This window comes from Phyllobates terribilis, unplaced genomic scaffold, assembly GCF_046119375.1.
Source record: "Phyllobates terribilis strain yellow unplaced genomic scaffold, ASM4611937v1 Scaffold_4__5_contigs__length_816908805, whole genome shotgun sequence".
Taxonomy (NCBI): domain Eukaryota; kingdom Metazoa; phylum Chordata; class Amphibia; order Anura; family Dendrobatidae; genus Phyllobates; species Phyllobates terribilis.
The window spans coordinates 580,993,442-581,020,147 of NW_027362764.1; the positions used below are offsets into that span (position 1 = coordinate 580,993,442).

At 43.2% G+C, this 26,706-nt stretch overlaps 1 protein-coding gene across 1 annotated transcript in view; it reads right to left on the reverse strand.

Annotated features, from left to right (window-relative positions):
- ROCK1 (Rho associated coiled-coil containing protein kinase 1) overlaps positions 1-26,706 on the reverse strand; it is a 120,818-nt gene that overhangs the window by 64,405 nt on the left and 29,707 nt on the right. Inside the window, exon 2 of the mRNA XM_073679135.1 lies at positions 22,383-22,464. Coding sequence (XP_073535236.1) covers positions 22,383-22,464 — 82 coding nt within the window. The remainder of the gene's footprint in view (positions 1-22,382; positions 22,465-26,706) is intronic.

The window sequence follows — 26,706 nt, forward strand, 5'->3', positions numbered from 1 at the left end:
CTTTATGTAAATGCTCAGTAGTGAGGCAGTGAGATGAATCTGTGCTGCACTTTATGTAAATTCTCAGTAGTGAGATGAATCTGTGCTGCACTTTATGTACACGCTCAGTAGTTAGGCAGTGAGATGAATCTGTGCTGCACTTTATGTTCATGCTCAGTAGTGAGGCAGTGAGATGAATCTGTGCTGCACTTTATGTACATGCTCAGTAGTGAGAGGAATCTGTGCTGCACTTTATGCACATGCTCAGTAGTGAGATGAATCTGTGCTGCACTTTATGCACACGCTCAGTAGTGAGATGAATCTGTGCTGCACTTTATGTACATGCTCAGTAGTGAGATGAATCTGTGCTGCACTTTATATACATGCTCAGTAGTGAGATGAATCTGTGCTGCACTTTATGTACATGCTCAGTAGTGAGATGAATCTGTGCTGCACTTTATGTACATGCTCAGTAGTGAGGCAGTGAGATGAATCTGTGCTGCACTTTATGTACATGCTCAGTAGTGAGGCAGGGAGATGAATCTGTGCTGCACTTTATGTACATGCTCAGTAGTGAGGCAGTGAGATGAATCTGTGCTGCACTTTATGTACATGCTCAGTAGTGAGATGAATCTGTGCTGCACTTTATGTACACGCTCAGTAGTGAGGCAGTGAGATGAATCTGTGCTGCACTTTATGTACACGCTCAGTAGTGAGGCAGTGAGATGAATCTGTGCTGCACTTTATGTACACGCTCAGTAGTGAGGCAGTGAGATGAATCGGTGCTGCACTTTATGTACATGCTCAGTAGTGAGGCAGTGAGATGAATCTGTGCTGCACTTTATGTACATGCTCAGTAGTGAGGCAGTGAGATGAATCTGTGCTGCACTTTATGTACATGCTCAGTAGTGAGAGGAATCTGTGCTGCACTTTATGTATACGCTCAGTAGTGAGATGAATCTGTGCTGCACTTTATGTACACGCTCAGTAGTGAGATGAATCTGTGCTGCACTTTATGTACATGCTCAGTAGTGAGAGGAATCTGTGCTGCACTTTATGCACATGCTCAGTAGTGAGATGAATCTGTGCTGCACTTTATGCACACGCTCAGTAGTGAGATGAATCTGTGCTGCACTTTATGTACACGCTCAGTAGTGAGATGAATCTGTGCTGCACTTTATGTACACGCTCAGTAGTGAGATGAATCTGTGCTGCACTTTATGTACACGCTCAGTAGTGAGATGAATCTGTGCTGCACTTTATGTACATGCTCAGTAGTGAGGCAGTGAGATGAATCTGTGCTGCACTTTATGTACACGCTCAGTAGTGAGATGAATCGGTGCTGCACTTTATGTACACGCTCAGTAGTGAGGCAGTGAGATGAATCGGTGCTGCACTTTATGTACATGCTCAGTAGTGAGGCAGTGAGATGAATCTGTGCTGCACTTTATGTACACGCTCAGTAGTGAGATGAATCGGTGCTGCACTTTATGTACACGCTCAGTAGTGAGGCAGTGAGATGAATCGGTGCTGCACTTTATGTACATGCTCAGTAGTGAGGCAGTGAGATGAATCTGTGCTGCACTTTATGTACACGCTCAGTAGTGCGGCAGTGAGATGAATCTGTGCTGCACTTTATGTACATGCTCAGTAGTGAGGCAGTGAGATGAATCTGTGCTGCACTTTATGTACACGCTCAGTAGTGAGGCAGTGAGATTAATCTGTGGTGCACTTTATGTACACGCTCAGTAGTGAGATGAATCGATGCTGCACTTTATGTACATGCTCAGTAGTGAGGCAGTGAGATGAATCTGTGCTGCACTTTATGTACATGCTCAGTAGTGAGATGAATCTGTGCTGCACTTTATGTACATGCTCAGTAGTGAGATGAATCTGTGCTGCACTTTATGTACATGCTCAGTAGTGAGGCAGGGAGATGAATCTGTGCTGCCCTTTATGTACATGCTCAGTAGTGAGGCAGTGAGATGAATCTGTGCTGCACTTTATGTACATGCTCAGTAGTGAGGCAGTGAGATGAATCTGTGCTGCACTTTATGTACATGCTCAGTAGTGAGGCAGTGAGATGAATCTGTGCTGCACTTTATGCACACGCTCAGTAGTGAGATGAATCTGTGCTGCATTTTATGTACACGCTCAGTAGTGAGAGGAATCTGTGCTGCACTTTATGCACATGCTCAGTAGTGAGATGAATCTGTGCTGCACTTTATGCACACGCTCAGTAGTGAGATGAATCTGTGCTGCACTTTATGTACACGCTCTGTAGTGAGATGAATCTGTGCTGCACTTCATGTACACGCTCAGTAGTGAGATGAATCTGTGCTGCCCTTTATGTACACGCTCAGTAGTGAGATGAATCTGTGCTGCCCTTTATGTACACGCTCAGTAGTGAGATGAATCTGTGCTGCCCTTTATGTACACGCTCAGCAGTGAGATGAATCTGTGCTGCACTTTATGTACACGCTCAGTAGTGAGGCCGTGAGATTAATCTGTGCTGCACTTTATGTACACGCTCAGTAGTGAGATGAATCTGTGCTGCACTTTATGTACACGCTCAGTAGTGAGGCAGTGAGATGAATCTGTGCTGCACTTTATGTTCATGCTCAGTAGTGAGGCAGTGAGATGAATCTGTGCTGCACTTTATGTACACGCTCAGTAGTGAGATGAATCTGTGCTGCACTTTATGTACACGCTCAGTAGTGAGGCAGTGAGATGAATCTGTGCTGCACTTTATGTACACGCTCAGTAGTGAGATGAATCTGTGCTGCACTTTATGTACATGCTCAGTAGTGAGGCAGTGAGATGAATCTGTGCTGCACTTTATGTACACGCTCAGTAGTGAGATGAATCTGTGCTGCACTTTATGTACACGCTCAGTAGTGAGGCAGTGAGATGAATCTGTGCTGCACTTTATGTACACGCTCAGTAGTGAGAGGAATCTGTGCTGCACTTTATGTACATGCTCAGTAGTGAGGCAGTGAGATGAATCTGTGCTGCACTTTATGTACACGCTCAGTAGTGAGGCAGTGAGATGAATCTGTGCTGCACTTTATGTTCATGCTCAGTAGTGAGGCAGTGAGATGAATCTGTGCTGCACTTTATGTAAATGCTCAGTAGTGAGGCAGTGAGATGAATCTGTGCTGCACTTTATGTACATGCTCAGTAGTGAGATGAATCTGTGCTGCACTTTATGTACATGTTCAGTAGTGAGATGAATCTGTGCTGCACTTTATGTACATACTCAGTAGTGAGAGGAATCTGTGCTGCACTTTATGTACATGCTCAGTAGTGAGAGGAATCTGTGCTACACTTTATGTACACGCTCAGTAGTGAGGCAGTGAGATGAATCTGTGCTGCAATTTATGTACACCCTCTGTAGTGAGGCAGTGAGATAAATCTGTGCTGCACTTTATGTACATACTTAGTAGTGAGGCAGTGAGATGAATCTGTGCTGCACTTTATGTAAATGCTCAGTAGTGAGGCAGTGAGATGAATCTGTGCTGCACTTTATGTACACGCTCAGTAGTGAGATGAATCTGTGCTGCACTTTATGTTCATGCTCAGTAGTGAGGCAGTGAGATGAATCTGTGCTGCACTTTATGTACATGCTCAGTACTGAGGCAGTGAGATGAATCTGTGCTGCACTTTATGTACACGCTCAGTACTGAGATGAATCTGTGCTGCACTTTATGTACATGCTCAGTAGTGAGGCAGTGAGATGAATCTGTGCTGCACTTTATGTACATACTCAGTAGTGAGGCAGTGAAATGAATCTGTGCTGCACTTTATGTACATGCTCGATAGTGGGGAAGTGAGATGAATCGGTGCTGCACTTTATGTACATGTTCAGTAGTGAGATGAATCTGTGCTGCACTTTATGTACATGCTCAGTAGTGAGGCAATGAGATGAATCTGTGCTGCACTTTATGTTCATGCTCAGTAGTGAGATGAATCTGTGCTGCACTTTATGTACACGCTCAGTAGTGAGAGGAATCTGTGCTGCACTTTATGTACATGTTCAGTAGTGAGGCAGTGAGATGAATCTGTGCTGCACTTTATGTACATGCTCAGTAGTGAGAGGAATCTGTGCTGCACTTTATGTACATGCTCAGTAGTGAGAGGAATCTGTGCTGCACTTTATGTACACGCTCAGTAGTGAGGCAGTGAGATGAATCTGTGCTGCACTTTATGTACATACTCAGTAGTGAGGCAGTGAGATGAATCTGTGCTGCACTTTATGTAAATGCTCAGTAGTGAGGCAGTGAGATGAATCTGTGCTGCACTTTATGTACATGCTCAGTAGTGAGATGAATCTGTGCTGCACTTTATGTTCATGCTCAGTAGTGAGGCAGTGAGATGAATCTGTGCTGCACTTTATGTACATGCTCAGCACTGAGGCAGTGAGATGAATCTGTGCTGCACTTTATGTACACGCTCAGTACTGAGATGAATCTGTGCTGCACTTTATGTACATGCTCAGTTGTGAGGCAGTGAGATGAATCTGTGCTGCACTTTATGTACATACTCAGTAGTGAGGCAGTGAAATGAATCTGTGCTGCACTTTATGTACATGCTCAGTAGTGAGGCAGTGAGATGAATCTGTGCTGCACTTTATGTACATGCTCAGTAGTGAGGCAGTGAGATGAATCTGTGCTGCACTTTATGTACATACTCAGTAGTGAGGCAGTGAGACGAATCTGTGCTGCACTTTATGTACATGCTCAGTAGTGAGATGAATCTGTGCTGCACTTTATGTACATGTTCAGTAGTGAGGCAGTGAGATGAATCTGTGCTGCACTTTATGTACATGCTCAGTAGTGAGGCAGTGAGATGAATCTGTGCTGCACTTTATGTACATGTTCAGTAGTGAGGCAGTGAGATGAATCTGTACTGCACTTTATGTACATGCTCAGTAGTGAGGCAGTGAGAGGAATCTGTGCTGCACTTTATGTACATGCTCAGTAGTGAGAGGAATCTGTGCTGCACTTTATGTACATACTCAGTAGTGAGAGGAATCTGTGCTGCACTTTATGTACACGCTCAGTAGTGAGGCAGTGAGATGATTCTGTGCTGCACTTTATGTACACGCTCTGTAGTGAGATGAATCTGTGCTGCACTTTATGTACATACTCAGTAGTGAGGCAGTGAGATGAATCTGTGCTGCACTTTATGTAAATGCTCAGTAGTGAGGCAGTGAGATGAATCTGTGCTGCACTTTATGTACACGCTCAGTAGTGAGATGAATCTGTGCTGCACTTTATGTTCATGCTCAGTAGTGAGGCAGTGAGATGAATCTGTGCTGCACTTTATGTACATGCTCAGCACTGAGGCAGTGAGATGAATCTGTGCTGCACTTTATGTACACGCTCAGTACTGAGATGAATCTGTGCTGCACTTTATGTACATGCTCAGTAGTGAGGCAGTGAGATGAATCTGTGCTGCACTTTATGTACATACTCAGTAGTGAGGCAGTGAAATGAATCTGTGCTGCACTTTATGTACATGCTCAGTAGTGAGGCAGTGAGATGAATCTGTGCTGCACTTTATGTACATGCTCAGTAGTGAGGCAGTGAGATGAATCTGTGCTGCACTTTATGTACATACTCAGTAGTGAGGCAGTGAGATGAATCTGTGCTGCACTTTATGTACACGCTCAGTAGTGAGATGAATCTGTGCTGCACTTTATGTACATGCTCAGTACTGAGGCAGTGAGATGAATCTGTGCTGCACTTTATGTACACGCTCAGTAGTAAGGCAGTGAGATGAATCTGTGCTGCACTTTATGTACATGTTCAGTAGTGAGGCAGTGAGATGAATCTGTGCTGCACTTTATGTACATGCTCGATAGTGGGGCAGTGAGATGAATCGGTGCTGCACTTTATGTACATGTTCAGTAGTGAGATGAATCTGTGCTGCACTTTATGTACATGCTCAGTAGTGAGGCAATGAGATGAATCTGTGCTGCACTTTATGTTCATGCTCAGTAGTGGGGCAGTGAGATGAATCGGTGCTGCACTTTATGTACATGTTCAGTAGTGAGATGAATCTGTGCTGCACTTTATGTACATGCTCAGTAGTGAGATGAATCTGTGCTGCACTTTATGTACACGCTCAGTAGTGAGGCAGTGAGATGAATCTGTGCTGCACTTTATGTACATGCTCAGTAGTGAGGCAGTGAGATGAATCTGTGCTGCACTTTATGTACATGCTCAGTTGTGAGGCAGTGAGATGAATCTGTGCTGCACTTTATGTACACGTTCAGTAGTGAGGCAGTGAGATGAATCTGTGCTGCACTTTATGTACACGATCAGTAGTGAGGCAGTGAGATGAATCTGTGCTGCACTTTATGTACATGTTCAGTAGTGAGGCAGTGAGATGAATCTGTGCTGCACTTTATGTACATGCTCAGTAGTGAGGCAGTGAGATGAATCTGTGCTGCACTTTATGTACATGTTCAGTAGTGAGGCAGTGAGATGAATCTGTGCTGCACTTTATGTACATGCTCAGTAGTGAGGCAGTGAGATGAATCTGTGCTGCACTTTATGTACATGCTCAGTAGTGAGGCAATGAGATGAATCTGTGCTGCACTTTATGTACACACTCAGTAGTGAGATGAATCTGTGCTGCATTTAAGGTACATGCTCAGTAGTGAGGCTCCTCCAGGGCTGAGGAGTTGGAGTTTGAGTCAGGGAAATTGAGGAGTCGGAGGTTTGGCTTACTAACGCCACAGCTAAAATGTGCAGTTTTATCACACAGCACAATGCCACAGATATTGCTAGTTTTGAGGGAGGGTGTAGTTGGCATGCTGAATGCAGGAATGTCCACCAGAGCTGTTGCCTATTAACTGAATGTAGACGACTTACAGTAGAAAAATTAAAGGCATTTCAGAGAATTTGGCAATACTTCCAACCTGCCTCACAACCACAGACCACGAGTAACCACAGCAGCCCAGGACCTCAACATCCAGCATCTTCACCTCCAAGATCGTCTGAGACTAGCCACCCAGAAAGCCGCTGCAACAATCATAAGCAAAAAATTTCTGCACAGACTGTCTGAAACCATCTCAGGGAAGCTCATCTGCATGCTCATCGTCCTCATCAGGGTCTTCACCTGACTGCAGTTCATCGTTCAACAGACTTAAGTGGGCAAATGCGCACATTTGATGGCGTCTGGCATGTTCTCTTCATGGATAAATCTCAATTTTCACTGTACAGGGCAGATGGCAGATTGCGTGTATAGAGTTGTTTGGGTGAGCGGTTTGCCGATGTCAACGTTGTGAATTGAGTGGCCCATGGTGGTGGTGGGGTTACGGTATGGGCAGACGCACGTCAACGGCAATGGACAAGGGTGCATTTTATTGATGCCATTTTTAATGCACAGAGATACCGTGATGAAATCCTGAGACCCATTGATGTGCCATTCATACACAACCATCACCTCATGTTGGAGCAGGATAATGCGCGGCCAAGCGTTGCAGCAGGATAATGCGCGGCCAAGCGTTGCAGCAGGATAATGCGCGGCCAAGCGTTGCAGCAGGATAATGCGCAGCCAAGCGTTGCAGCAGGATAATGCGCAGACCAGCGTTGCAAGGACCTGTACACAATTCCTGGAAGCTGAAAACATCAAAGTTCACGCATGGCAGCACACTCACTGGACATGTCACCCATTGAGCATGCTTGGGATGCTCGGGATCGGCGTATACAACAGCGTGTTCCTGCCAATAACCATCAACTCCGCACAGCCACTGAAGAGGAATGGAGCAACATCACACAGGCCACAATCAACAACCTGATCAACCGTATGCGAGGAAGATGTGTGGCACAGTGGGAGGCAGATGGTGGTCACACCAGATAGTGACTGTTTTTTTAACCCCCCCACCGACCCACCAATACTGTAAAACTGCACAATTTAGAGTTGTCTTTTATTGTGGCCAGCCTGAGGCACTGTGCAATAATCCTGCTGTCTAATCAGCATCTTGATATGCCACACCTGTGAGGTAGATGGATTATCTCAGCAAAGGAAAAATGCTCACTAATTTAAATACGTTTATAATTCTGATTAAAAAAAAAAAAAATTATATATACACACAGAAGTATATGTAATAGTATAATACACTGCTGAAAAAAATAACACATCAAATAACACATCCTAGATATGAATGAATGAAATATTCTCATTGAATACTTTGTTCTGTACAAAGTTGAATGTGCTGACAACAAAATCACACAAAAATCATCAATGAAAATCAAATTTATTAACCAATGGAGGCCTGGATTTGGAGTCACCCCCAAAATTAAAGTGGAAAAACACACTACAGGCTGATCCAACTTTGATGTAATGTCCGTTAAAGCAAGTCAAAATGAGGCTCAGTATTGTGTGTGGCCTCCACGTGCCTGTATGACCTCCCTACAACGCCTGGGCATGCTCCTGATGAAGTTGCTGATGGTTTCCTGTGGGATCTCCTCCCAGACCTGGACTAAAGCATCCCCCAACTCCTGGACAGTCTGTGGTAAAACGTGACGTTGGTGGATGGAGCGAGACATGATGTCCCAAATGTCCTCAATCAGATTCAGGTCTGGGGAACGGGCGGGCCAGTCCATAGCTTCAATGACTTCATCTTGCAGGAACTGCTGACACACTCCAGCCACATGAAGTCACAGGGCGCCAGTGGCGACTTTGCCAATCCTGGTGTTCTGTGGCAAATGCCAAGCGTCCTGCAGGGGGTTGTGCTCACAGCTCAACACCAATCTGTGGACGTTGGGCCCTCATACCACCCTCATGGAGTCGGTTTCTAACCGTTTGTGCAGACACATGCACATTTATGGCCTGCTGGAGGTCATTTTGCAGGGCTCTGGCAGTGCTGCTCCTGTTCCTCCTTTCACAAAGGCGGAGGTAGCGGTCCTGCTGCTGGGTTGTTGCCCTCCTACGGCCCCTCCACGTCTCCTGGTAGCGCCTCCAGCCTCTGGACACTACGCTGACAGACACAGCAAACCTTCTTGCCACAGCTCGCATTGATGTGCCATCGTGGATGAGCTGCACTACCTGAGCAACTTCTGTGGGTTGTAGAGTCCGCCTCATGCTACCACGAGTGTGAAAGCACAACCAACATTCAAAAGTGACCAAAACATCAGCCAGAAAGCATTGGTACTGAGATGTGGTCTGTGGTCCCCACATGCAGAACCACTCCTTTGAGGGTGTCTTGATAATTGCCAATAATTTCCATCTATTGTCTATTCCATTTGCACAACAGCATGTGAAATTGATTGTCAATCAGTATTGCTTCCTAAGTGGACAGTTTGATTTCACAGAAGTTTGATTTACTTGGAGTTATATTCTGTTTAAGTGTTCCCTTTATTTTTTTGAGCAGTGTCTATATACATTTTTATGCATATATTTGCTTTATTTACAATTGGGAAAAAGGAGGCGATTTTATGCTTCTATGTTTTTTGGTGCATTTTTCTTGCATATTAATAAAAAAAAAAATTTTTTTATAGAGAAACTTTACCTTGACAAGTTCTCTAAGCACAAACAGGGCAGTCTAGGGCTTATAATCACCTTCTAAATGATGCCAGTATCATAGATATCAGTCAGCTGTAAAAGCAGAAAATAACATTGTAATCAGGCTGTGCCCCCACTTTATTTTAGTCATCTGAACAGGGCGCAGCACTGAGCAGTCACATTCTCTGCTTTAACCACGCTGACTTTGACATCATTGACACCAACATCCTTTGGATGGTAATTACAAGCCCTAGACTGCCTGCCCTGCCTTTACTTATAAACCGTATAGAAGGTGACTTGTCAGGGAAGAATCATCTGAGAATTGCTTTAGTCCCCTAGGGCTTGATTGCAATTATAATACTTCTGTACTGAAGAATATTGTAAATCAAATTATAAAGATGGCGGACACTAGGGCTTTTATAAACAATTCTGCGCTGCCTTGGTGCTGTGGGAAAAAAGGGGATTGGGTGGCAATAGGTTAACACACCACTGTCCCAGCCCCTGATGAAGCTGCAAAAGCGGTGAAACATGTTGGTGTGAGGGTGGAGGGGATTTTGGAACGTGTGGTTGTTTTAGACAAACCTACAGTATTGCTAGGCTATAGTAAAAATAATAGTCTACTCCTATTAAATGAGCTATATAATTAACCTAACTACTGAGAGATATCACTTTCATATTTTGTGACCTGTAATAAAAAAAAAAGTGAATATTTTTTAACATGTAACCAATAAATGTTAAAGGGGTTGGGGGGGGGGTCTGACACCTAAAATATAATTTATAACTATCTATCCTTATACCCTAACCACTTTTGTAATTGGCTTTATTGCACAAAGATCTACACTTCTAACTATCTAGCTAATCCCTAAATGTGTTTTTTTTACTGTACTTTCTGAGAAGTTTCATTTGAGAGGAGTTTCAAAACAGGACATAACAGGAGACTGGGGCTGCATCACTCCCCGCAGCATCTATTGTCCCTCCTGGAACAGGACGTCACCAGGGGTCAGCGCAGCCGTTATTTACTTGTTTCTTGCATCGTTGCCCCCTCTGAAGATCCAGGATGATAAAGGCTGAGGAAGATGTGAGTGGAGCACCGGCACTCTGCTTTGGTCTCCACCACCGCCATAGCTTCCGTGAAAGAAAATGTCATCAGGGGGCGGCGATAAAAGCAGTGAGTGACACCAGCGCAGCCCCCTGACGGCAATTTGTTTGAGGGCGGTACTAGAAGCTGCGGGGTGGTGCTGGTATCACTCACTGCTTCTATCTCTGCCCGCTGATGACTTATTTCACAGTTAGAACCTATGGCGGCAGAGACAGAAGCAGAGAGCCAGCACTGCACTCACCTCTCCCACAGCGTCCAGCACCCAGGACATCTTCAGAGGGGGCAGCGATCCAAGAAACTGAGTAACTGCAATGCTGCCCCCTGGTGACGACCTGTTCCAGGAGGATTGACTGACACGGAGTGCAGCTCCAGCCTCCTGTGAGGTCACATTTGAGACTACTCTCTAACAAAAAGTCACAGATAGGTACAGTTAAAAAAAAAAAAAAGTTTAGGGATTAGCTATATAGGAAAAAGTGCAAAAGTGGTTAGGGTGTAAGGATAGATATTTAGAAAACATTTTAGGTGACGCTCCAACCCTTTAAGTTTTAATTGCCTACTATTGACATGCTGTCCAGCTGTGAGGTTTATGCTCTTTTAGTAATTATTTTTTGGATAACAAAGAGGGCCTAACCCCGCTGTCTAATTGCATAAATGCAGTTTTTGACCATGCCCACAGTGTCTAAGTGGTTAAACTGCAGTGATCAAAGCTGGCTCCCATTGTTACAGCTATAGGTGGGTGCTGGCTGAATATGAAGAAGACTGACAGTTCAGACCAGCAGCATAGTCACGCCACTGGTCTGAACCGAGCTCTCTACCAGACTGCTACATGGAAACATGGAAGAAGCACAGGAGGACTGAAGCAGGTCGGATCAATCAAGTACACTTCCTTTCACAGCAACACGAGCAGGATGTGAACCATAGAGTCTGCAATGCCACGTACACCGGACCTAGGTAACCAACCACACTGGGACTGTATTTTCTTCATTAAAATGGATGTTTGTATTTTTGTCTGTAAACCCACTTTACACAAGTACAGCACCATGGAATCAATGGTACTCTAAAAATAAATGATGATGACAACAGTTATTAATATGGTTTTAAAGGGAATCTGTCACCCCATTTGAGCGATTTTAGCTAATATGGGCATACAGGTTGCATAAAGCTGAAACTAGTCATATCTGTATGCCTCTTTGATGATGCCTTGCTCATTAAAAATCATCTTTCTCGTTTTGTTCTTCCAGGCTATAGGGTGTATGCTGCCCGGAAGACAAGACTGGCTCCTTTCTCATTATGCTAGATTCTGCTCCCCCTCTTCCCTGCTTGCCTTTGACGTCAGGTGCACAGCAAATTTCAAGTTGAGTGTACAACTATTCAGAGTGCTGGAGAACACTGGGACTGGAAGTGACAGTGACTTTCCGGCGCCTGCGAGCAAGAAAATTGAAGTCACTGCCTTGAGAAGGGCAGAACAAAGCAGGAGACTGTCGGCAGAATCTGCAGGATTTCTGGCCGCACACCTGACGTCAAACACAAGCAGGGAAGAGGAGAAATCTAGTATAATGAGAGGAGGCAAGTCTTATCTTCCAGGCAGCATAAGTCCCATAGCCTGGAAGATCAAATGAGAAAAAAAAAGATTTTTAACCCCTTCACCATCTTGCGATTTTTCATTTTTGTGCTTTTGTTTTTGCTCCTTCTTCCCAGATCCATAACTTTTATTTTTCCGTCAATATGGCCGTCTGAGGACTTGTTTTTGGCAGGATGAGTTGTACTTTGAATTATACCATTGATTTTTACCATATAGCGCACTGGCAAATAATGGAAAAAAAATTCCTAGTGTGGTGAAATTGCAAAGAAAGAAAGGACAATTTCACAATTGTCAGAAATCACCAACTTCTCCATGCGTTTCAGATTATCCAAGGCTTCTACCCACTCTACTTTGGAAGGAATGGTTGTTATAATCTCTAATATCTGGGAATGATTTGTCTGGTGGTTGTTAGAAATACTCTAAATTTTCCTTTTTTAATACTAGAGATGAACATGGGCATGATGAAAAGCAGGGCCACCTCAGGAGGGTTTGGAATAGTGGTGCCGAATAACTTATTAAAAAGATCAAATATTGCAGCCCAGATTTTTAAAGATTTGGGGACATTTCCACCAGATATGAGTCATATCGCCAATGGCAGACTCACACCTCCAGCATTTATTTGGAAGAGTTGGGTACATGTGATGGATCCTGTCCGGGGTCCTGTACCATCTGGAAATGATTTTGTAATTTGTCTCCTAAACGTGGCAAGACTAGGGGGGGAGGGGGTATATCTTTTTTTAATGGTTTTAATTGGAATGTGGCAAAGGGGTTGTGATTTGAATTTATGGAGTTAGTTTTTTGTTTTTTTTTAACCCCTTTCTGATGTGATCCGTAATAGTAAGTCTCACGGCCCTGGGCCTATTAGACCTGGTACGTACTATTACGCATCACGTCATTGCGCCTGCACACAAGCTGATTCTCACAGCTGATACCTGGTGCTATGTGCCAGAAGCGGTGCAGCTCCGCTCCCGGCACATTTACCGAAAAATGCTGGCGTGGATTACTTAGCTAGTCTCCGGCGTCCTGCGCTGTCCGTGCCGGGTCCCAGTAATTGCCATGGTGACCAGATGTCCGGGTCACCAGGAACTTACTTTGATCATATGCAGTGCGCGATCAAAGTAACTTCTGCCAGTGCAGCGCTGACGCGCAGAATAGCATAGAGATGCTCCTACTACATCCCTATGCTATACAAGCGATCAGCCTGCAAAAAGTGAAAGTCCCATAGTGGGACAAAGTGTAAAAGGAATAAAAAAAAGTGTCAGAAAACTGAAAAAAATAAATAAATTGTAAATATATTAGATATATATATATATATATATATATATATATATATATATATAAAAAATTTAAATAATCCCAGAAATTAAAAATAGGCTGTACCCATAAATAAATATTATGGAAAAAAAACAAAACAATAAAAGTACACATTTGGTATCGCCGCGTCCGGGACGACCTGACCTATAAAACTGTCCCACTGGTTAACGCCTTCAGTGAACACTGTAAAAAAATAAGTAAAAAAAACGAAGCAAAAAACGATGTTTTATCATCATACCAAACAAAAAATGGAATAAAACGCGATAAAAAAGATGAATGTAAATAAAAATGGTACTGCCGAAAACATCATCTTGTCCCGCAAAAAACAAGCCGCCACACAGCTCCATCAGCCAAAAAAAAAAAAAAAAAAAAAAGCTATAGCTCTCAGAATAAAGTGATACAAAAATTTTTTTTACTATAAAATAGGTTTTTTATTGTGTAAAACATAAAAAAAACATAAATGTGGTACAGCTATAAACGTACTGACAAGAAGAATAAAGCTGCCTTATCAATTTGACCCCTTGAGGAACAGCATATAAAAAAAAAATAAAAACAATTCCTGAATTGCTGGTTTTTGTTTATTCTGCCTCCCAAAAATCGGAATAGAAAGCGATCAAAAAATGTCACGTGTTCGAAAATGGTACCAATAAAAAAGTCAACTTGTCCCTCAAAAATCAAGCTGTCATATGACTCTGTCGGCCGAAATATGGAAAAATTATAGCTCTCAAAACATGGCGATGCAAACACTAGCGCAAATAAAAAGGGTTTTTCAGTGTGTGACAGCTGTCAATCATAAAAACCCGATATGATTCTGGTATCGCCGTAATCGCACCGACCCGAAGAATAAAGTAATCTCATCACTTATACCGCACGATGAACGGCGTAAAAAATAAACGCTAGGGTTAGGGATGTGAGAAGGGATTTTTTCAAAAGTAAAGGAAAATAAAATGACGATATGGCGACCAGTGTTGAGCGCAAGTGCTCGCTACTTGAGTTTGCATCGGGTGCTCAGGTATGCACCGAGTATCGCGGGTGCTGGAGTGACATGCTGGAGTCTCCACCCCATATGTTTTGCAGCTGTTATACAGCAAAAAAAAACTTGCAAGGATTGCCTGTCATGCACGAGCGATCCCTGCATGTTTTTTTTTTTTTTTTTTTGGGGGGGGGGGGGGGGTGTCTAATAACCGTGAAACATGCGGGGTGGGGAAGGAGCATCCGCGATACATGGTATATACCAGAGTACCCGATGTAAACTCAAGTAGTGAGCACTTGCACTCAAGACTAATGACAACTTATTCCATATGATGAGCTAATGTTATCAAATTCTGTGCTGTACCTCTGGGTTCAAAATGTTCACTATACCCCTTGATAAAATCCTTGAGGGGTCTAGTTTCCAAAACGGTGTCACTTGTGGGGAGTTTCCACTGTTTAGGCACATCAGAGGCTCCCCAAACGCGATGTGGCGTCCTCTAATTATTCAAATAAATTTTACTTTCAATAAGTCAAATGGCGCTCCTTCATTTCTGAGCCCTGCCATGCGCCCAAACAGTGGTTTTCCCCCACATATGGGGTATCTGCGTGCTCAGGAGAAATAAAAAAAAAAATTGGGTCTAAAGAAACATTTTTGTGAAAAAATAATAAAATGTTCATTTTTTTTTCTTCCTCATTCCAAAAATTCCTGTGAAGCACCTGAAGGGTTAATAAAGTTCTTGAATGTGGTTTTCAGCATTTTGAGAGGTGCAGGTTTTAGAATGGTGTCACTTTTGGCTATTTTCTGTCATAAAGGCCTCTTCAAATGTGTGGTCAATAAAAAAATGGTTTTGTAAATTTTGTTGGAAAAATGAGAAATCGCTGGTCAACTGTTAACCCTTATAACTTCCTAACAAAAAAAAAATTTTGGTTCCAAAATTGTGCTGATAACAAATAACATTTCCCACATGTCTACTTAACTATTTTGTGTGACATATTTGTCTGATTTAAGGGCATGAAAATTCAAACAACAACTAATTTCAGCTTTATACAACCTGTATGTCAATATTAGCTAAAACGCTCAAATAGGGTGACAGATTCCCTTTAAGTTTAGACCGCTTAAATAGTCATTCTCCCCTGTAAAGACTCAATATTTAAAGTGATGACCCTAATTTTTAAATACTTCTGCAATTTGTCCTGGCATGCTGAATATATCAGCTTCTGGGCCAAATCCTGACTGATGACAACCCGTACTTGTCTAATCAGTTCTTGGAGTTGATCACAATTTCTGAGTTTTTATTTGTCCTTCTGCTTTTTGACCACAGGTTCTCACTGAGATTGAGATCTGGGGAGTTTCCGGGCAATGGATGCAAATTTTTCATGTTTTCTTCACAGATTACTTAGTTATCACTTTTGCCTTGCGATCTGGTCTTAATCATGCTGGAAAAAGCATTGTTCATCACCAAATTGAACCTCGATCATTGGGAGAAGTTTCACTTGGAGAATGTAGAGATACCATGCTTTTCATTGCAGTGTTATTAGGCAAAATTGTGAGTTAGCCGACTCAATGGATGAAAAGCTCCATAAATGAAAGATCTCAGGGTGCTTTACTGTTGGCATGACAAAGGACTCACGGTAGTGCTCATTTTTTCTTCATGCAGAATATTAGTCAGTCCTTGAGGTTTTCCTTTGGGAGAGAAGTTGCTTCTTTGCGGCCATTCTTGACACCAATCCAACCTCCAAAAGCCTTTTCCTCACTGTGCGTGCGTAGGGACAGATACCTGCCTGCTGCCATTCTTCATTAAGCTCTGCACCAGTGTTGAACAGAACCTACAGCCTATTTAGGAAACAGTCTGAATAAAGTATGGGATCTAAACAACCTACAAGAGCAACTTCTCCCATCAATCCAGGAGCAATTTGGTGATGAACAATGCTTTTCCAGCATGATAGAGCACCATGTCACAAGGCAGAAGTGATAACTAAGTGGCCTGGGGAAGAAAACATTGAAAGTGTGTGTCCATGGCCAGGAAACTACCCAGTTCTCAATCTTCAAAAAGAAGGTGGACAAACAAAAACACAGAAATTATGATAGACTCCAAGCACGGATTAGGAAAGTGTAGGTAGTCATCAGTCAGGATCTGGCCCAGAAGCCAGAAAAATAACGGACAACGCAGGAAATATTGAGTCTTTGCAGAAACTTGATGTATTTGTCAATAAAAGTTTAAAAACTTCTGAAATGTTTATAATTGTACTTATGCTTCTGTGTCACCCCAGGCTTGGATGCCACAAATATTAAAGGCCGTGTCTGAGAGCAGGAGGGAGGTTCCCTGGTCAGGGACCATTACCATGCAGGACCTCCTGTCCCAGGCCAGTAGGGGGAGCAGGCTGCCCCTATAAAAGCTGGAACTGGGGCAGGGTTAGAGAGACCAGAACCCACTTCTGCAGTGTCCAGAAGGGTTCTCAGAGGAAGGGACAGGTCAGCAGCAGCTGAGGAGTCCAGGACGCAGACGAGGAACTGCGAGCCAGGGACAGAGGCGACGAGCCGGTCCTGGCTGAGAGAATCACCACCGGACATTGGGGTCCGAGGCTGTCAGGGTTGCAAGCCCAGCAGCAGAGAACCAACCCGCAAGGGATTTCAGGTCCCTTGGCCTAAGAAGCCTGGAGGCTTCGCCACACAGAGGGACCAGTACAGCAGGAGAAAGCAAAAGGTACCCAAGGCCCGAGTCGCAAGCCATACAGGCAAAGTACACGGCCAGCTCAGGGACGTGGGCTATTACACCACGAAAAGGTGGATAGTCAGCAAGAGCATAGAGAGAACAGTAGGCCTTCACACTCACCCTGACCAGTGGGGCTCGCCCGAATGCTCTCAGATACCCAGGCCCATTCCTAACCAGTACTACTGTTGGGTCAGTAATAACATCTGCAATAAAGACCCTGGACTGCTTGAAGCGGACTCCGAACTCTTACTATTGCGGCCGGCACTATCACCCCCAGCATTCACCTACACTGCCCTGAGGCTACACTCTCCCCGTGGGGAGTTATCCTATCCCTATGCTGCACACCAACACCAGCCTCAGCGGTCTGCCTCGCAGCGGCGGTCATCCCTGACCGCAATCCACGGGTGGCGTAGTCGGACATTCAAAACACTGATAAATAGACTGCCACAATTTGGTCTGACCACCCTGAGCCACGGGATAGGGTTGCCACTACTACCCCCAGAATCGCATAGAAGCCCGGTTCCGGGTGCCCCACGGCCCAGGGGGCGAGTCACTTCCATAGAAACATCTGACTAAAAGATCAAAAAAACACTGAAATAGCAAACTCTGTGAAACCCAAAATTGGTACAAGTCTCAAAACTTTTATCCAAGACTACACAAACAAAAAACGTGTAATCTGATACTTCCACCTTCTCCCCTCCGAGTAATTTATAGACGGTAGGAAAGGAGATCGAGAGTAGAGCGAACCACAACTATCAGGAGTATTGGCAGCCTGTAACCATGGAGCCATTAACTTTCTCAAGATCTTTTTTTTGTCAGTGATCAGGTATATTCATTGAAAACAGAAACTAGCCTAAAAATTATCACTAATGAGCTTGCTACGATAGCATCCGGCCCAAGCAAACATCTGTGAGTTTTCTGCAAGTAGAAAACATTTATATTTTTTGAAAAAAATCTGCAAAAAGTGAAAAATCGATTCTTTAACCCCTTCACCCCTGAGCCTATTTCACCGTCCTGACCAGGCCAAATTTTACAATTCTGACCAGTGTCACTTTATGTGGTAATAACTCTGGAAAGCTTGAATGTATCCAAGCGATTCGGAGACTTTTTTGGTGACATATAGAGATGTCAAGATAGAGGTAAAATTTCTTCGATATGACTGGCGTTTATTTGTGGGGAAAAAAAAATTCGGAAACTTGGCAAAAAATTTGCAATTTTAAAAATTTTAATTTTTATGCCCTTAAACCAGAGATATGTCACACAAAAAAGTTAATAAATAACATTTCCCACATGTCTACTTTACATCAGCACAATTTTTGAAACACAATTTATTTTGTTAGAAGGGTTAAAAGTTGATTTCCCATTTTTACAAAATCTTTTTTTTTTTTTTTTTCCGGGACCACGTCACATTTGAAGTTTCTTTGGGGGGCCTTTATAACAGAACATACCAAAAGTGACACCATGCTATAAACTGCACCCCTCAAGGTGCTCAAAACCATATTCAAGAAATTTATTAACCCTTCAGGTGCTTCAAAAGGAATCAATGAGATGTGGAAGGAAAAAAATATACCTTTTTTCACAAAAATGTGACCCAAATGTTTATATTTTCACAAGGTTAACAGTTTGTTGTGCAATTTCTCCTGAGCAAACAGATACCCCATATGTGGGGGAAAAGTACTGTTTGGGCGCCCGGAAGGGCAGGAGCGCCATTTGACTTTTTGAATGCAGAATTTGGAATAATTAGCGGACACCATTTCGTGTTTGGAAAGCCCCTGATGTGCCTAAACAGTGTAAACCCCCCATAGGAGACCCTATTTTGGAAACTAGACCCCTCAAGGAACTTATCTAGATGTGTCGTGAACACCTTGAACCCCCAAGTGCTTCAGAGAAGTTAATATCATTGAGCCGTGAAAATAAAAAAAAAAATCACTTTTTTTTTTTTTTTTTACAAAAATGTACATTTAGCCCCGAATTTTGCATTTTCACAAGGATAACAGGAGAAATGACACTGTACTATTAGTTGTGCACTTTCTCCTGAGTACGCCAATACTCCATATGTGGGGGAAATCTACTGTTTGGGAGCACAGCAAGGCTCAGAAAGGAAGGAGTGACATTTTGGAACTTTGATGGAAAGGTCTGCGGGTGTCATGTTGCATTTGGAGAGCCCCTGATGTGCCTTAACAGTAGAACCCCCCCCCCCAACAAGTGACCCCATCTTGGAAACTCAAGGAATTTATCTAGACTAGTGGTGAGCACCTTGAACTCACAGGTGCTTCACAGAATTTTACAACGTTGATCTGTCAAAATGAGAAAATTATTTTTCTCGCAAAAATGTTGTTTTAGCCCCATATTCACAAGGATAGCAGGAGAAAATGGACCCCAAAATTTGTTGTTCAATTTCTCCCGATTACACAGATGCCCCATATGTGGCTGTACAGTACTGTTTAGCCACACAACTTGGGAGGGATGGAGCGCTATTTGCCTCTTGAAGTGCAGATTTTCCTAGAATAGTTCGCCGACTCCGTATACAGAGCCCCTACATGCTAGAAGAGCAGAATCCCCCCTTAAGCGACACCACTTTGGAAATTATACCCCTTTGGGAATCTATCTACAGGTGTACTGACAATTTTGACTCCATGGGTGTTTCCAAGAAATAAGCAGCAGTGGATGTTGCCGAGTGAAAATTGCAAACTACCGGTGAGGTGACCAGCTCGTGTTTCTGGAGACAAGCACACGTAAATTAGGCGGGCTCTCATCGCTACAGAAATGCCGAACATGTTGACGTTAAATGTGGTTTAGGCACACTGGGGCTCAGAAAGGGGGCCACATTTGGATTTGGGAGTGCAGAATTTGCTGGACTTCTTTTGGGGGGGCGAGGAGCCATAGCGCTTTTCCAGAGCCTTTGTGCTACCAGTAACGTGGAAGCCCCCTGTATTTCCGTTAACAGATGCTGGACCTGAGTGGGGACTTTTTTTGTGGATTGAGTTGAAGCTTTTATTGGGAAAATTTTACATAACATTTGAGATCACATTTATCCGGTGCCCTACGCTGAGCACTTACTTTGGGGTTTCCATCTAAATCTCCAAGTGACGTGATTCAGATAAAACCCCCAAGGGATCCATTCAGTATAATGAGGCAGCAGAGTTACTCTGGGCTCTGTTCAGCGGTGTCCTTTTCAGAAGTGCACAAAACTGTGGCAGGCCGTACTTTTGTGCAAGCCTAAAAAGACCGACACTGCTGGATCACAGGGCAGATGGTATCCACAGTGCCTCCATCTGTCGCATTATGGGGAATCTTCCACTGGGGATTCTGTCTGAATCACATATTTCATAGATTTACATGGAAACCCAGGTGTAAGCGCAGAGAGCAGGATAAATGTGAACCCCATTTCCTCAGACTGTAAGCTTGTGAGCAGGGCCCTCACTCCTTTTGATTTGAGAAATGCTTATTCTGTATTGCTTGTATAAGTCCCCCCTAAAATTGTTAAGTGCTGTAGAATATGTTGGCGCTATAAAAATAAAAATTATTATTAACCGAGCCTTACTGCGATATTTGGGAGGCAGAATGAACAAATCAACAGCAGGTGAAGAATTGGTTTAATTTATATCTTATGCCGTTCCTCGTGCGGTAGGAGTGATTAGACAACTATTCTTTGGGTCGGTGCGATTACAGCGATACCAGATTTATATCGGGTTTTTGTGTTTAACGGCTCTCACACACTAAAAGATGCTAATTATTGCAAAAACAAGTTTTTGCATCACCATATTTAGAAATATTTTTTAATAAGCTATAATTTTTCCATATTTCGGCTGACAGTCATGTGAGGGCTTGTTTTTGAGTGACGAGTTGACGTTTTAATCGGTACCATTTTCAGTCACATGACATTTTTTAAATCACTTTCTATTCCCATTTTTGGGAGGCAGAATTCATAAAAAACAGCAATTAAAGGAATTTTTTTTCCTTTTTTACGGTGTTCACTGAAGGGATTAACTAGTGGGCAAGTTGTATAGGTCAGGTCGTTCCGGATGTGGCGATACCAAATAGGTGTGCTTTTTTTGTTTTTTTTCATAAAAATATTCATTATAGATAGATTGTACCCATAAATAAATTTTTTTTTACAATTTTTTTCATTTAGTCCCTCTGTGGGACTTTCACTTTATTAACTCTGATTGCTTCTGATCGCTGATACAGTATAGCCATGCACGAGCATTGCTATGCTTTATAAACTGTCAAGGACACACAAACTTGATACACCATGGTCTGTTGTCATGACATCGGGTCACCATGGCAACAATCGGCCCCTCGTGATGACGTTGCGGGGTCACTGATTAGGAGGCAGACGGGGCTCCCTCCCTCTGCATGCCTGCTAAATGATGCATTCGAAATCGATCGCATTATTTAGAGGGTTAAACTGCCGGGTGCGGTGCGGGCAGCGAGTGTCGGGTGTCAGCTGTCCTATCAGCTGAAAACCCAGCAGTGATCACCTGCACAAAGCCTCCTGTGTGCGGGCAATCGCCATGACGCATATATACGGCATTAGTACTTCCCGACCATGATGTATATATACACTGCAAATGTTGTGAAGGGGTTAATGAATATGAAGCTAGGTAGAGGGGTTTGCTGGGCTGAACATACATTTTTCCAAATTCTGACAGTGCGTGCAATTTTTACACCATCAGGATTCCCCCCTATTGCTAACTCGGGCAGTCATGACTGCAAGTATACGTGCCGACTAGTAACTTTTGACTTCTCTCAAAGTTTTAAATGACAGAAGCTAGTCGGTACATTACCACAACCACGCAAATCCCTTACTTGCGGTTGTGTGACGACTGCTCGAACTAGCGATAAAGGGGAATCCCAACAGTCTGCATATTGCACACTGTAAGGTTCGGCAATCTGAAGTCACATAAATTTCTCCAGTTGCTATGTTTAGCCTGGGAAAAACGCCGAGGGTTAACTTTGATTCTTAAATGTGTCATTCATCTTTAGTATGTTTACCTAGTTGCTCATGAATTGCCACACCCTAAGTAACTTTGATAGGCTAGTTTTACCTAGGGAGATATAGGCCAACCAAGAGTGGTTGTGGATTATCTTCCCAGTCATACATTACTACTCAATTTCATCCTTCAAGACGGTGTAAGCAGTTCTGCACACGTCATTTCTCGTACAAATCTCCAGTTAAAGAAACACAAATGAAGTTTCTTACATCGGTTTAGGAAGTTGTCAATGTTCTTGTTTTTCCTCATAGCTGGGAAGTCCAAATCATACACCATAGCGTCCAAGCCATCCTGCAAAATAAAAAACATAAAATGATTAGACACATCACAACGAGTGTCATAAACAGGTCAAATCCTTCAGTGCAGTCACAAGCCAGGCATGGCAGTATGGGGGTAAACCACCAATACTACTGGACATGAAAATGAATCACATTCTGGGCACTCACAAGTTTTCTTCAGCTTCACTTAGACATAGTATGTTACTTTTCCTAAAAATCACCAGGAGTCTACAGATTGCACCTTTTTCTGTGCACCTCTGATGCCATGGAAAGCATCTTCCAATACTGATTGAGTATTGCTCACGTTCCATTAAGACCTCCATTGTTGTGGATGCTGAGAGCTTAGCTGGACGCAACTCCAAGAACTTGCCACCAAAAGGAAGAATATAAAAAGGACAATTTTTCCCGCACCTCTTTGGCTACTGCATTTTTAAAATAAATAAATTAATAATAATTTAAAAAACACACAAGAGCTACAAATTGGCAGTTGTTAAAGGGATTCAGACAGCTGATACATGCCACCCACAGATCAGGAATCATATCAGGTACTGGCTGTATCCCAGTCAGGTATATTTGAGAAAGACATACTGTAAAAGCCACCGGGGACAGAGCTGTGCTAGAGACTAGTCGGACAGACGGGTTCCCGGCGGTTTCTCTCCACCTGCTCCTCTGGAGTGACAGATCTCTCCCTGTGAGCGTGGATAGGAAGAGAAAACTGGTCACTATCAGTGATGAGAGAGCATGCTCATTACTCGAGATTTACGAGCATGCTCGGGTGTTTTTCGAGTATCTTCCTCACATGTATTAAAGCTGTCAAACAGTCGCAAATCATGAGCACTGAGTGACTGAAACATAACACCCGAGCACGCTGAAGACACTCGGCGAGCACCCTCGCATGCTCGCCGAAAGGGTTAACAGAGCATACTCGCTCATCACTAGTCACTATCAAACATCGGGTGAGGAGAAGCTGCTGGGGACCCACCAATCCGACTAGTCTCCAGCGCGGCTCTGTCCTTGGGGGCTTATAAAGTATGTCTCTCAAACACCGTAGTGATCCAAAGTTAAACATACCTGACTGATATATACTGCCCGTGAAATCCCCCCACACCCACTGCCCTCCCCCCAAAGCACAGGTGTCAAAGGAGAAGGATAGATTTCAAAGTGCCCGTTCTTTTGTTGTCATGAGGAAAGCTCTACCTAACGTACTATACGGCTATCATTACTGGCATACTAGAAGCATAGTAAGTGGAATTTGGGGCAGAGCTTACAAACTGCATATAATTTTATTTTTAGTTACAAAGCCATAAGTGAGTGCTCCCTCTATGTTCAGTTTTATGTCAACCTGGCAGTGGATATTTGAAGTAAAAAAAAAAAGAAGTTAAAAACAGAAAAGCTAGAGGATGCCATTAAACAGCAAAGATAGCGATTATCACCCCTGATATTGTGCCAGATATCACAACAGGTTTACAAACTATGGGCCAGATTCATCATGTGTATGTGTATATAGGTGTGTGCATATGCCTTTATCAAATCACTTATTTGACGTTCTTCAAAATGACCTTAGTACCGTAGTTCATAAGTTTTGTTTTTATTTTTTTTCTTATTCCGCAACTATTTAGCCAAAACCTGACTGTTTCAGTAAATGTCCCATAATTTGCACAAATATTTCAAAGGTACATACATTTACAACCGGAGGGGACATTTGCACAGGTGACCACACAATCTTTTAAAAAGGTGCAAAATTAAAAGGAAGAATAAGGCGTAAATGAAAAACAAGAGAAACCCCCAAAACAACAGAAATAAACCAGCACAAACACAATAATGGATCGGACCCCAGCACTTTTTTCAGTGGTAAACCAGCCATGTTGCAGAGGATTCCTATGTAGCGGTTTGCGGCTCCCAGGTCTTCCGGGGGAAGCTTTGATATGAGCTCTGGATTCACATGTTTGATTAAAGCAGGACTTGTATCAGGTTTCGGAGAGCAGCTGTTTCAGAAGATCGGATCAAGATAAATCCCATCTTTAGAAATGCAATGCAGAGAATTACAGCAAGATGTGAACAGAATTTGGTTGGCTCCTGTAATAATGCAACTGGCACCTGAAGCCTAGAATATATGGTGCATGGGGCTCTAACCTCCGGGGCAGGGTCTGTTCACATCAGCATTAGTTAGAAAAGTATCCACACAACATATTTTTGTTTCCTTATAGGCTTTAACAGGTTAAAATTAACAAAGGCTTCCTAATGGCAGCATTTGGGCGCGTGTGCTGTAGTCAGGACATCACCGCTGCAGCAAACCGGAGCCAGCGCTGGAACAGGGTTAATGACTAAACCTCCGTTAGTTAACTTTAACCCATAGAAGCCTATGAGGCAAAAAAAAGGTGATCAGAAAACACTTGTCTAATGGCAAACACCAACAGTTCAGACACAGCCCATTGGCAATAACAGGGATTCTCTTTTTAAGAGGCAAATAGGTTAGCATGCAATACTTTGTTCATTACTTTTGGCTGAATTTACAATGAAGGCTCTAAAGAAGATGTGAACAGAGCCCTAAGGCCCCCATAGATGCTAAACTAAAGTCAGCTGTACCCGCAGATAATCAACCAACAGTCTGTGTATGGGGGCCTCCCGAATCTCCTGACAGTGTGTGAAGGGAAATAAGGGTCGGACAGTTTAAATTTGAACCCCCGACCCTTTCATTACTCAGACAGAAGGATCTAGCAGGGCTTTCTGGCAGCAGCTTTCTCAGCTATCCCCTCTGAAAACGCTTGAATGTTCACGAGTGTGGTAGTCGGGAGAGAAAACAGTCGGAAGAACAGTCACAAACATGTATGAAGACCCTTACATGGTGGGAAAGGTCTGGAAATGAAACGTTAGGTTTGTGAATTTAGCATGAATTGCAGATCTAAATAATAAAAGCAGTTAGTACGATCAGGGAGAGATCAGGATAGCCAATAGCTAGCGGCTCCAGGAGATCTGGGCCACGCAGGAGGCTTCAAGTGCTACAGAGTCCTTATAACCCTTATCAAAGCCAAAGAAAGGAGCTGGAGAATATGTTGCAATGTGCAAGGAGCACATTCACACTGTATGTAAATACCCTGCAAAAAGTAAATAGTAAATGTAAATAACATCGGGTACTTAGTTGACACTGTTTTGATAAAATAAAAAAAAAACGTAAAGGTGATCCCACGGCGACAAGGTGTATCCAATCAGGATGTCCTATCTGTAATATAGTACACCTCTCTATGTACCAGCAGGCCTCAATTAACAGGGCCGAGCAGGACTCAGGTCTGACTGTTGAACCACCTGCCCAAGGAAAGATATATGGACCAGATGCACAGCCCAAGAAGGGGGAGACCCATCCCTGTATGTACAAAAAACTAAAGCAAGACCAAAGAAATGAGCTGGAGCACGTATTGGTAGAAGTGTAGGTGCATATACTTTTACATTAGAGATAGGACCACTCTGATTGGGTAATGGTCACAGTGTGAATGTGCACCTACACACTGCACTTATACCAACATGTGCTCCAGCTCATTTCTTTGGTTTTGCTTTAGTTTGTAGGACACTGATTGGTTAGGGTTTGGGTGCAGAGGACCCCGGTGATCACTGGAACGATGGAGGTGAAGCACTCGGCTCAGCATAGGGGCACTTTAGTTTCGCTCATCTTGTTCTCATATAAGCCTATATCCGCACATAGGTAACCCTGCATTATAAGATCAACAACTTCTAAAGATTGGCCATGAATAAAACTGCCCTAAAAGCCCACTGTAACCGAGACTTGCATTCATGCAACTTAAAATTTTTAGAGACTTGTAAAAGGTAGATGTTCTCTAAAGTATTTTCAAGGTGATCCCAGGCTTCGAGACATCGGAAAACTCAAAACAAAGCCGGCTCAGCATTGAACCCAAAAAAAATTACAAATGCATTTGAGAAAATTTAAAAGCTCAAAAATTATTCAGAAATTCTAAAATCTGGAAAGCGCTCACTTTATGACCTGCAGGCGCTCACGTTTCCATGACGTCCATGGGCCCAAATGGCTTTTGCAGAGAATAGTAGGGGTGCGTTTAGCAGCTAAAAATAGGCGCAATGCTCCATTATGGGAAGAAAGAAATGCATTCTTGGAAAGTACACAGCATTATAATGAGAAGGATGTGTTTCCTTAATATTAAACTCCAAGACAATGAGCGTTACCCAGGACAATAAAGCACAAATACCATTCCTTCATCTGGGTAACCATCCACGGGCGCATGGGCTG